The 13,461-nt window shown below is 45.0% G+C and overlaps 1 protein-coding gene across 15 annotated transcripts in view; it reads right to left on the bottom strand.

Moving 5' to 3' along the window:
• The window catches only part of FGGY (FGGY carbohydrate kinase domain containing), a 412,410-nt gene that overhangs the window by 91,682 nt on the left and 307,267 nt on the right, over positions 1-13,461 (bottom strand). For 14 of the 15 annotated variants that reach the window (XR_009345297.1, XM_059137206.1, XM_059137204.1 and 11 more), the window contains one exon: positions 5,132-5,206. The exons of the other annotated variant lie outside the window; for it this stretch is intronic. Coding sequence is in view for 13 of the 14 variants with exons in the window: in XM_059137206.1 (XP_058993189.1) it covers positions 5,132-5,206 (75 nt within the window). In the remaining variant the exon portion in view is untranslated. The remainder of the gene's footprint in view (positions 1-5,131; positions 5,207-13,461) is intronic. 15 annotated transcript variants of the gene reach the window in all.

Here is a 13,461-nt window from a genome sequence, read left to right as displayed (position 1 = left end):
GGAACAGGGGAAGAGAGCTCTAATCGCATGAAGTGAGAGTAAGACGTCAGACTGACCAAGGGCTACGCTGACCTTTGTTACCACCTGAAACCAGGTAGCGGTTCTCCAGAGATGTTGCAGGAGCCAGAGCCCATCCGTCAGTCCTTTGCGGTCTGGGATGTTGTGGAAATCACACATTCTGGCTTGCTTGTATTTTCGTTTCTGACCTCATGTGCCAATATCTCCCCCAAATCCGCTATGCTCGTCCTTGCTCAGTCTACTCAACCCAGTCAAAATCGGGGATGCCTGGGAAAAGGCATCGTAGGGTCGCCTGGGTGAATGTCAATGTGCAATTCTTTAGTTTTAACTGGGCTACACAAACAGCTAACACTCTTAGTTTATCCGCAAGTTCAAAAACGAGAAGCGCATGAATCAAGTTTACTTGCGTCAAGGATTAAAACCAAAAGATGAACTGTGACATTACTTCAGGAGGCTGCCACATGGCAATGGTTGAGGAAGGGGCTCTGGATGGAAGTGAGAGAGAACTGGTTTGTTTCTGGTGGAGAGGGAGCTCTTGAGGTGTTTAGAGAGTGATTAATTCTGAGGGATGACACAGTGCCAGGTGTGGACAAGGGGGTGAGTTGACAAAGCAGAGGGAGAAGAAGGGCAAGGATCTGGGAGGCCACAGATGGGGCAGCTGCCAAGAAGAAGGCGGGTTGGGGCTGGAGAGAAGATGCGAGCCAGTGTCACAGACTTAATGACAGTGTTGCTGGGAAGGTGGTACCCAAGCGTGCGGAGAAGGAGGTAGTTCAGCATGAGGGCGGGCTGTATCAGAGGCTTAACCAAAGTGAAGGAGAGCGTTTGGGAATTAGTCAGGATGTCCCCCGACCACTGTCCCCTTGGGGTGAGATGTAGGGCAAGTGAAGCCTCTTTTGACCTGGCTGCTTGGAGAGCTGTCTCACCCGCGCCTGGGGGCGCCTCTGGGAGACGGAGTGGCTAGAAGGTGTTCTGGGGACCAGGGGTCATGAAATCCTGAACGCTGCGTAGTAAATTAGGAGAGACGGGGGCAGGCAGTTCGGGAGCAAAAGCACAGCAGTTCCAGCCCAGAGGCCTTCAGCTATTAGCGAATCTGGTAAGAATATGGATTAGGTAAAACTTGGGCCTCCAAAAATAATCCACAGATGTAGTGTGTTAAAAAAAAAATTAAAACATGTTGTACCGTATAAGGCCAGATCCTGCTTATTGCATGTGGCTGATTACCCACAGATGTTCTTTCTTAAGCTTTTGGGGGGTCATGAACCCTCTTGAGAATAGATTAAAACCTACCGACCTTTCCAGAAGAAAGTCACTGACAAAATGGCATAATAAATGATTTCGGGAGGCCTACAGACGCCCTGGCGTCCACCATGGATCAGTCAGTGTCTGTGGACAGCAGGACAGTCTAGTCTGCTGGAGGGGCAGCCAAGAGCATGACTTCTGAACTCAAGAACGCTAGGATGGCATTAGGACATTTCACCTCCTTCTTGAATCCAACCTGTATCCAACCTTTCTAAGACTCAAGCCTCATTTTTTTTTTAAGTAATAGTAAGATCATACTCATGCACTGGAAAACTCCATGAATTGTCAGAAATGTTAGCACGCAGAAACAATTTTAATTGCGGTCTTAGATTTGATGAAATATCAATGCCTGCCTCGCAGGGCTGCTGTGGACAGTGTATGCACAGCACACCCAGGAGTGCCGAGTACATGGAAGGGGCCTGGGGGTGAGTGCCATTCTGGTTATTAGCTGTAGTCTAGGCACTCTGCTATGCACTTTGCTATCCTCGCTTGTCTTGGGATAAACTAAAAAATTGCACCTTGTTATCCCCATGTAGGGGTTACGGGATTTGCCTGAGGCAGTATGGTCGGCCTTGGGAGAGGATGGCTGTACCAAGCCTCCCCTCCAAACCCGTGGAAATACCAGGCAAAACTGGTATTTCCCATACTTCTAAAACCACAGACCTGCGGCTCACGTGATTAGCAGGCCAGAGCAGAGGGTAACACAAAGCACATTCCCTTGGGAAAAGGCAAAAGAAGTATCAGAACAAGAGGCACTCCCTTGGGAGGGGCTGAGACAGCCTGCGCCCACCCCCCTTCACCCCACCCCCCACCCCCGGGGCATTGTTGGCTGGAATTTCCCACTAGGGCTGGCAACTAGCAACAGGGCCTTCCCTTCGGGTGTCCCAGGCTCCACTGGGTGAAACGTTCCACCCTCCTTAAATGCCCCGCCACAGGGCTTTGTGCTAAAATGATTTTGTGCTCACCTTTCTGGAAAAAATGTTTTCACAGAGAAATTTAAATTAAAATTAGGCTATTCCACTGGGAATGTACAGAACTAAATGCAAATCGAGAGACTTCAAATGCAAATAGTACTTTTTAAGGGTCTATTCTGAAAGGAAAACTATAGATGAACAGGCTATGGATAAACCGGTTGTCTGACAAGTCTTTCAATTAAGTGTGATCAAGAGAGAATTTTACTTCACGGAGAGTTTCGCACAGGCCTAAGTTAACTTCATTACAATGTCTCTTTCATTCTCTTCCTACAAAATACCAACCACAGATATCACGACAGAGAGCAATTTGTTTAACTTTAACGTATTCCCAGCAAGCAGAGGCTAGGGTAATCTTCGGAGCCAGTGAAACAAACAAACAAAAATTTTTTTTATTCAAGTTGAACATCATGGGAAAATATCGGTGCTCAGACTCCTTCATTAAAATGCACATTTTTGCCTGAAAGATCAGCAGAGCCTGGTACCTTTGCAAAATGGACTGAACTCACAATTCAACAGACCCCGTGGAAAAACCTTATCAAATGATCCGCCTCAAATTTCCTCCCCTCCATGGTATTATAAAGGTCATTAAACAACAGACAGAATAAATATGATAGCTCTTAATACACATATGAGCCATTAAATACAAGATTGATTTTTCGAGTGTGTGGTGTTTGGGAAACAGGAGCTGGCTCCATCCAGCTCGTGTCCCGTTTAGCCCCATTTATATATTCTTGGACGGCTGCAGCATTCTCACCAGGAAGGGGGCCTCTTGTGAGGCGATCCCGGCCAAAACAACAACGTTTGCTAAGATGTGTGAAATAAAAACTGGTCTTGGAAATGCCTGAAAGCGGATTCCATCCGTGTCGCTTTTATAAACATTTCAAAGGAAAAGGCAGGTTGGCGGAGTGGAAAAGAGCCGAAGAATGGGAGTGAGGCAGGCAGTCCTCGGACGGGCTTGGGTTCTGACTCGACCACGTGCCGGCTATCTGACCCTGCAAGGTGGTTTTCCCTCTGCCTGGAAAACAAGGACAATCCCACCTCCTCACAGGGTGACTGCCCTAAGCCACTCTGGGTAGGTACTCTGGTGCCTGGCACAGCAAGTGGGTGTCAGTGAAAGGTGACAGTCCTTACCATCATGTGACGGTGCCCCTTGGTCGGCCTCTGAGCGTGTACTCAGAGGATGAACAGCTCACAGCTCTCATGTCCCATTTCTGCACAGTCACTTCATTCCACTCTAAGACTTTTCTAAGACACTAGCACTGATAACCAGAAAATGAAAGTTCCTCAATACCTCATATACCTTTATTTCAGAAAGCCGCGGCTTCCCATCCTAGCTCTGCCCCTTCCTAGCTGTATGAATTTGGGCAGGTTAATGAACCTTGCTGAGGCTTAGTTTTCCACTGTGTCGAACAGGAATACTCACGTCTATCTCACTAGGTTACATCATGCAATATTTGTAAATATTTAGCACAGTGCCTGTCACTTAATACCCCAGAACTATATTATTTATCGTTATCATCATTATTACCATAAAACAGGATCACTGAACAATTATCTTTACTACTGATGCACATTAATTTCTTCCATATTCATTTTACCCTTCACTCCCTCCACTTTGATAGATGGCAGAATTGTGTTTTTGACCAAGTTCCCATAAATAGTGCCAACTGACTGATTTCACTGAACTGGCCATGCTATTAAATCCATGACAGTTGCTTCAGGAAGATACAGTCAAACTGGCATATGATCTACAAGGACTGTTTCCTCTAATCAAGTTGGCCTGTTCCACGAAAGACCATATGTTCCCTTCATGGTCGGGAGGCTCTGCTCTCTTATCCCACCTACACGGCACCTGGACAAACGCGAACGTTAAGACACGCCCTTCTGTTAGTGGTACGGATGTATGGAAAAAATGTATGTAGTTCTGGTATTTGAAGGAATGAGGCTTTGAAGGAAGTGGCATGGAGAGAAACGAAATAACTAAATGGCATAGAGTATGTCCATGTAACGTTAACGAAAACAAAAAAAACTTTGTGTGTCTCTGAAAAATAAATTTGGAATCAGAATTGAGTGAACTGATTTTTCTTTTCTGTTGGTCCATGCTCTCTTACCAGAGTGGCTAAGCCTCACTTAATTAATTGTAATTTTGGGATTCCTCCCAGCTCTGAAACCTCGAAAGCCACGACCCACTCCTCCAAAATGTACTTCCTAACAGACGCACACATACAGTCGTCTGTGCATATACCCCATTTTTGGATCACCGTGGGAGAATAAGACCCTTTAGACTGAGATGTTTACGCTTCCAGGATTTTGTTTTCATTTTGGATTGATCTTCAGCGTAGGAGTTCCTAATACGTTTAATTCTTCCCTCCTTCTCTCCCTAACCATCCAAACCTCTCATTGAAGCAGCTAATTATCTAAAAACAAACACTAAGGATGCTTACTATTTAAAGGAACCCTGTAATGAATCCTTTTGCAAAGTGAGCGATATCGTGTGTTTTAGAAGTCTGCACATTCTTAACATCGGCTTTTCTTAATGCAAGCATAAATGGCATCTGCTTCTCCTTAATTGAACTTGGAAGACAAATTAAATAAATGCCAAGAATGATGTTCAAAGACCCGAACTCCTTTCAGCTTTCATCTATGTGAGGTGACTAGTAAAGCAGGTGAAGACCTTCGTCAAGATTTCCTTCCGAAAAGACACGCATCTCTCTTTGGCAAGCTCCCTTTTAATTAACAATCTCTGTCCCACAAGCACATGACGTATCCTGGAGGAGCATGTGGCCTAAGGTTTATTGATAGCCCTAAGTCTCTTTAAAAATGGCATTAAAGTGTCTTACAGCAATGGCTTGAACTGTGGCCAGGTAGAGAATGGCAAGATCATCGAGGTCCTGAGACAGTTTCAACCCGGTGACCTGTAGGGAGGAAGAAAAGAAAAGAAGGAGATGGCCACAAGGAACTGCCACGGATAGAGATAGTTCCCATGAAACACGTTCAGATGTGTTTTCTTGCCCAAACAAGTTCATATGCAAATCCCCTTTTTGTGAGCTGAACGTGAAATGACTACCAAATTGTTTAATCTCCAGATCTGGGAAAAACTATCATTTCTTCTCCAAGAGAAAGTGCCCTGCCTTGTATTAACGAAACAAAACAAAACAAACACTCCACGGAGATCGTGTTTGATATTCCTTAGCATGGAATTAAAGGTCTTTCTTCCCCTTTAAAGAAAATGTTCTTTTATGACAAACACCCATTTTCTTCGGCTTACAGAGATCAACATGGAGCAGTGGCTTCTAGCAAAAGATGATCTTATTTCGAGTTCTGCCGTTGTCAGAAATTCAGTGTAACAGCATCCAGGGGGTATTCAGGGTAAAATAATATGTCTTCTATAAATGTTATACCTACTAGGGAATAATTTACAATCTGTGGTTTGCAAGGGAATCCCATTAAAGTCAATCGGAACCACATGCTTCTACAGAGTATGTCAATTTCTGAGAGATTCCAGAACTGAACAGGATGCTGAATTTGGATGCCTTCAAGACCTGTTCAAGACAAGTCCCTCCTTCCCATCACCCATTCACGAATGCCTTCTCTTGGGACATCCTTAGATGGTGAAGAACTGTGGGGTTCTTGAAGCCTGCTCTGAATTTCATGGGCATCAATACCAGAGTTTACTTTGTATTTTCACATTACAAAATTAATTAACATAACATATGTTTACTCATGGCCTACGGTGGGTACGATCCTAAGTGCAACAAGGCGGCGACAGGCAGCCTGCATTCAAAGTGGAGTAGCTGAGTGGTCTACCCAGGTCCCTTTCCTTCATCTCTCCAGTCCCCTTTAATTACCCTTTCCAGAATGCGCCCTGAGCCATGACAAAAGGGGGGCCAGTGTTGACCTACTCAGGGCACAGACACCACGCCATGGCCCAGACCAAGACCTGTCAGCACTCCTCCCCGACTTTTCCCTTCTTCCCGTATTTACAGTGTCCATGTTTTGCCCACTTGCTCCCCCGAATCTTTAGTGAATCCATCCCTTCTTTCCATGCTGTCACTCACTTCCTCAATCCAGGCCACCATTCTGTCCTTTACGTGTGCTGAAGGGCCCTTCCCTAATATTGCTCTTCACCATGGAGTAGTAATTGTTCTCCCAGGAGAATCTGATCATGTTCCTCCCTGTTAACACTTCCCTGCTACCCTCCTCTAGAGACAGAAATGCCTGTGCTGTTTTAGGTGCATCCTTCCGGGCTCGCCGCTGCTTACTTCTCCAGCATCCGTGCAAACCCTTCCTCACTTAGAATCCTGGGCTTCGGCTACTCTGATCCCTCATGGAAGTCTGCTGATGCAGGAACTCCTGAATTCTGCAGAGCCACCTTTGATAATATCTCTCAGCAAATAACTGGGTAAGCAGATGAGAACTGTGTCTTTGATTTTAACACAAGGGAACACGGAAGGTTTGAGTGAGAGGCCAGAAGGGAATTCTGGGTATGCATCCTTGCAAGCCAACAATCCTGAGGAGGAACATCCCTTGTGAAGTTCCCCGGAGATCTCAATGTACAGTAGAAATGCTGGAAGGAAGGGAGAACGTGAACACTACTGACACTGCAGAAGTTCACTTCGTCACGTGTGTAAGGAAATAATGTGGCCCAGGGAACACAGAGGATGGAAACCGACCCTAGCTGTTCCAACAGACTACCTGGGATACTCGCGCAGCAACCTCCATGCCTAGCACCGAGTCCAGCACCCAGTAGGCACTAGGTTCCTATCTGTTCAATGTGTGAATTAGTGACAATGCTCCTTTTTCCTTTTGTATACCACTGTCTTTCCTGACATTCTAGCCTTTTGTGTCTAATGCAATGATTATAGGGTGATCATGTTTACCACCTTGGCTCTTCATGTATTTGCAGAGGGGAGGGTCATTTGCTCTGTGCCCCAAGAAAGAACACTGGAACATCACTCCTAGTTGCTCATTCCAGGCTTCCCATCGACCCTCCTCGCTACACTTAGCTTTCCTCGTCACAGTGGCTTTTACGAGGTTGGGGCAAGAGGACTGTCCCTGTAGCTCAGATGGAACCCTTGTATGAATTAGATAAAAGTACTCCCTCCAGGTGGACTAATGCAGAAGGCATCCCATCTGGGAGAGTGAACTATGAAAAGGAGCACAGTGGACAAGATCTCAGCCCTGTCATATGTCCCTTCATGCAAGTACCCTGTGTGATCAACCAGCTACTTGGCATGCGATGTCCCTGGATAAACCATACTCATCCCGAGTGTTCTCCCTCTTCTGTACTGGCCTGGCCTCAACAGCATCTCTGCCACTTGTCTGTTAGAAAAGTTAAGTGGGCCCAGGCCTAGACCTCTCTTCCAGGCTATCTCTGGCTCCTTTCTGGGGTCATGACTACAATGGAAATCAAGCCACGATCCTTTGTGTGACTGGGTATGCATCTGCTTAGCAGACTCACATCTCCTGCAGGTGGGTTCTAAAGACAATATTTGGATAAACTGTCACTGAATGGGGAAGAAATTTGACTTTGTACATGAGATTAGTTGACTAGGAACCCCAGTGCCGTGTAGAACACTGACACTGTAACTGCTTCTGATATCCTCCTTGATCAGTAAGAACCCCTTACTAAGACAGAAAGGGTACAATATCACCAGATTTCATTTTCTTTATCCCCAGTAAATATTCATGAGAACGTCCCCCAAAGTATGGTATTCAAGCAAAAAAAAAAAAAAAAAAAAAAAAAAAAATCAATCAGTCAATGAATCATGGCCCCTTCTCTAAATGTCTAATACCTCCAGAGTTCAGAAATCATAGAGGAGAAAAGAGAAGACAGTTACTTTTCTCCAGAAACCAAGAATGAGCTCATGCAAATGAGCACTAAATTTAACTCGGGAGCTTGCTAGTAGCTCCGGCAAAAGGGACACAGGATGGGTGACATCCTTTTTCTTTTTCTGATAAATAGAACATGGCTATCCTTCATAAAGGAAAACGTTATTCTAGGGAAGAAGGTGCTCAGCAACAAAAGGGAATAAGCAAGCACAGCTCTCCCATCGCCCCCTCCAACACCTCGAACATCAGAGCCACAGAGTTGAAATGTGACTCCGCGGAAGTGTGAAGTTACTATGGGTTGGGGCCCTCTTGTTTCACATCTCATCTGATTCGCAGATGGAGACTCTGGATGGGCAGGTAATCAATTCCATTTGATTTTTCTCTCTAGTAAGAGGGACCTCAGTCCTGCGTTGGCAAAAGTCAAATGACTGTTGGCCCAAAACAGAACTATCTAAGGAATGCCTAACATGTGGACCATTCAGGAGGCTGCAGAGTCCCCTTGGGAAGTCATCTTGGCAGGGAAGTGGCAGCAGCACCCGGCGAATGCCAGGAATGTGCTGGGGGACATGCGGCTTTGTAACCAGTGACAAAGCCAGGGTGTGACAGATGAGCAGAGAGGGCTGGATGGTTCCATCCATAAGAGGAAGTGGGAAGAAAGAGTAAGTGGAAGCAGTGCGTTTATAGAATATGTGCATGTCCCCATTATGAATGTTTGGGCAAGACAGTGAAATGTGTGGGGGAAGCCCCATGGGAGAGTTGCGCTGGTAAGCACATTTTATTTATTTTGCTACTATGTAATGAGGAGAATTGCAAGAGAAAACATTTACAAGTAATATTTAGAGATGTGGGATGTATATGGTGGCCACAGAAATGCAAACTACAACTAATGCCTTCAACATCCTATATAATGGTTATAAAATACTTACATAAATCTTGGGATTTTTGAGCTTGGAAGGGAAATGTGGGGGAATGGAAAGATGACAACCTATGAAGGAAGACACCAGGGTTCAGATCTTGACATTCTCCCAACTGGCTGCACAATGGTGTGAGTTTTGTGACCTTTCTGAGCCTCAATTTTTTTTCCCTCATTTATGAAATAGGGATAGTGATGCCTCAAGGCATTTGTGTGAAGATTAAATAACATTTGCAAAGTGTCTTACTTTTTCAGGAAGCTAGACTGCATCTACCAGAGCTAAACCCTTATAGCGCCAACCCCATGAGCATAGGTGGCAATTAATGTTGATTTTCTTTCCCTTTCTCTCCATAAATGTTCATTCTCTCTCTCTCTTAAATGCATGTAGGGTTCGATCCCATTCATTAATTGGAATGTGGCAATAAAGCATCTCCTTCAACACGGTATGGGTACCCACAGGGTATTATGAGGGGCACTGAAGACTAGTGTACATACAGCCTGGGAAAGACAGGGCAGAAGGCATGCTGACTGTCAGCATCAGGATCATAATGGTGAAGATAAGAACGACAAGAGTGTGCAGAAGCAGTATACCCCTGATGTGTGCCCAGGGATAGGATAATGAGGGACTCACCTCCAAGGACTCCTTAGAGAAGCTTTATCTCCCTACACACTTTCATTCACTCTAAATAGGAAGCACAGATGAATTTCACCCTGGACTTCACCTTACATCTTGCTGCCACTTAGTAGCTATGAGAGCAATGCACGTCTCTAACCCTTCCCCAGGATCCTAGCTGAACGGAGACTTCCTGAGCTCCAACTCTAGATTTATTGACTCTTTGGTGTAGGCCCAGCAATTTGCATTTCAGCAAGGTCCTAATGTGCAATAAATTGTGGAAATAATTGTCCTTAACCTTGGCATTGTGAATTATGGGGGATAGGTCCTAAAATAGTTGAAATTACTTAAAAAAATGTAGTAGTAATTTAGTTAGCTCTTCTTTTCCTTCTTAGTTGTTAAAGGAATTAGTTACATTTTTTAGTAAGAAAAAAAAGCTTAAAAAAATTCTCAAGGGGTCTCTAAAGATTACAAAAGACAAGAGAACAGGATCCCCAGTCCGGAGATTTTTCTAGAGCCATCAGAGCTTGATGGGGTAGTATCCAAGGCTCAAGGGAATTGTAGAAAGATTTTCAGAACACGAAGAGCACAATGCTCTGTTCGCTTAGTCAATAATATAGGCAGAGCTGATGGACAGATAGCAAGGAAATGAGAAGGACAGGAGAAACAATTATAGAAAACCTCTGGAGAGAGAACAGGTCTGAAATAATCAGCAGCCTGGAAGAAAAAGGGAACAAATCTCCCTGAGGTTTCAGTTAAGTACCAGGAATCGAGGCTAACACTTGGCATTGCCTAAAACTCACCCAGATTTGGGAAATGCGATAAATGTGTTAACACAGTGTGGTGGTGGAACTCTAAAGATGCTCCCCAAGATTCCTGTCCCCCAGGTACGCAATCAAACACCAATACAGACACTGCTGTAAAGGGACTCTGCAAATGGAACTAGTTCCTAGACAGGTGACCTTAAAATACAGAGATGATCCTGGATTATTCAGTAGAAACCCAAAGTAATCATATGAGCCCTTAAAAGCAGAAGAGGAAAGCAGAAGAGTCAATCAAGTAATCCAGTCAAAGGCAGGAGAAATGAGGCAGAAATGGAAACCAGAGAGATTCAAAGCCTGAGAAGGATATGATTGGCTACTGAAGGCTTTGAAGATGGAAGAAGGGGGTAATGAGTCATGAAATGCATGCAAGTGGCCTCCAGAAGCTGAGGACCCCTGGCTGACAGTCAGCCAGGGAACAGGAACCTCCATCCTACAACTGTGCGGAGCTCAATTTGGCCAACAATTTGGATGAATCTGGTAGATTATTCCCAGAGTCTCCAGATAAGAGCCCTTGGTTCTATTCTTATGAGAACTGGAGCGGAGAAACCAGCTGAGGCAGCCCAGGCTTTTGACCTACAGAACTGTGAGATCATAACTTTAAGCCTTTAAGTTTGTGATAATTATTAAAGCAGCAACAGACAATCAATAAACTCACAATGACTAGACTGACATTCTCTCTTGCACCCTTATTCTATTGGCAAACCGTCTGTGATACGCTGGTCATTTGCTGTTCCCCAGATGGAACAGACATTTCACAACTTGGTTCCCCTTCTGAGACTCTAAATCTAAGTCACTTGAATATTCAGTGCTCTGGTTGCCAAAGCTATTCTGGTCAACTGTCCTGGCCCTTAGTGTGTGTCATCCAACCTGTCTTGATTTACACAAACTTGGATCCCATCTTTGGTCCCTTGGCCTTAGAGCTATCCCTTTATTTATCTGTTGGGTCCTCCCAGCAGATTTCTCCTGATTCACCCCTCAGTCTTGTACCATGCCATACTACCTGGGGAAGGACTCCTGCCTATAATCCATATTCCCCCTGCCTGCCTCCCCTGGGTTTTACTTGTTGTTCGGTATAGTTACAGAAGATAGAAAGCACTAAGAAAACAATGTCTGAATCTGACATAATTTTTAAAAAGTCCCGAAAATGAGGGGGAAATATGGCAGACACACTGAAAGCAGAGTAGGAGCCTGAAAACGCAAAAACCTAGGGTTTTTTTTTCTCTTCCCCCCCAAAAGGATGTCAGTGACCTCAGTGTGAACTGACTAGATTGTAATACTTCTGTTTTCCTCTCCTCTAGGCAAATAACTCTGACTCTCTGGGCCTTAATCTCTTCACCCCTTTGAATGGGGCAACAACACTGTCAAGTAGGGTTCCTTTATTTTTTTTTTTGGAATATTTTATTTATTTGACAGAAAGAGACACAGTGAGAGAGGGAATACAAGCAGGGGGAGTGGGTGAGGGAGAAGCAGACTTATCGCTGAGCAGGAAGCCCGATGCGGGTCTCGATCCCAGGACCCTGGGATCATGACCTGAACTGAAGGCAAACGCTTCACAGCTGAGCTACCCAGGCGCCCCTCAGGTAGGGTTCCTATTGGAGTTGGTGATGATGTATGTAAAGCATCTGTCATGGGACCTGACATAATGCGGTTCTAGAAAAAAATGACCCCTACTATGAAACCAAATACCAGCTGCTAAATAAGTTGTTCAGTAAGAAAACATATTAAGGGAAACCCAGCTGAAAGACACTTAGGATATCAAGCCTTGTTATAGGACTCAATTTGTCATAAGCAAAAACAATATGTAAAAAAACAATGGTGAGATGAAACAGCATTACATTGTAACAAAATCATCAACAGACTCATGTCAAAGAGTCCATGTCTTCATAAGCTTGATAAATGTACCAGTCCAGAGCTGCTTGAATTAGCTCATGAGCTTCCATCTGTGTCATCTATCTTCCCATCAGAGGAAACCACTGGGTTACCACCTCTGGCTTCTACCGAGCTCTTGCAAATACCCATCCGAGTTGTTGACTACATCCACATCTGACTCTCTTTAGTAATGCTCATCTCTAGCTGGGGTTCACTCCTCTGGGAACGGGCTGAGATCTCGACATGCTTCTTTCCTGACTCCCTCCTAGTTTTTCACATGCACACTTGCTCTGTGCTTGCTTTGAAGAGCCCTTGGAGCAGCACTCAACCTCTCCAGCAGTTTGAGCAGCATATGGCCTTATGTTAGAAATCACAGCTCTTCAAAGCACCAGAAGATAACTTTCTGTTCTGGGTAGTGCTGTACTTGCAAAATGAAGCAGAGAAAACATGTTTCAACCCCTGGTGAATAGGGTGTTTTCATGGCCTGATACGCCTGAGGTGACTTGCACCTGTGATTAAATTTGATTAATTCACTTCTTGGATATTTCAGGAAAAGAGTAACACACACACACACACACACACACACACACACATACATCCTGAGACAAAGTAGTAGTATTAATTGGAGAAAGGAAATTGGTCACATATACAAGGAGGCAAGGACCCTTTCAAAATTCCTACAGTACTCCCTGTTTTGTACATCAAATGTGGGCTTCCCACTGTGTTGAGGGACTTGAGGGCCAAGGACTTACATACGGAAAAAGACTGATCTCTGTACCTGTGTGAAACTTGGTCTGTATGGACCAGGGACTGCTGAGCCACACCTGCTGGCTGTCCACAGCGGACGGCCTCCACGGCTGGCGAGTCCAGCTGGTCCCCGGGCTATGGTGTGGATGGCTCGGGGCTGGCTGCACTCAAGGGCCACACTTAGAATCCTGCTAGTCGTCTTCTCACAGGCAGATAAGGGCCACTAAGCAGAAGCTACAGACTCCAAAGTATGTGCTGTTGCTGTCTGTCCATGATGGGATAGTCTCCCCATCTGATCCTTGACAATGACCCTGCAAGGAAGCCTCGTGCTCCTCCTGCTTACTAATGAGCAGACTGACCACACATTGCTAA

The sequence above is a fragment of the Mustela lutreola genome, chromosome 10 (assembly GCF_030435805.1).
Source record: "Mustela lutreola isolate mMusLut2 chromosome 10, mMusLut2.pri, whole genome shotgun sequence".
Taxonomy (NCBI): Eukaryota; Metazoa; Chordata; class Mammalia; order Carnivora; family Mustelidae; genus Mustela; species Mustela lutreola.
Note: the sequence above shows the minus strand (reverse complement) of the source record. Positions and strands in the feature narration are given on the sequence as shown.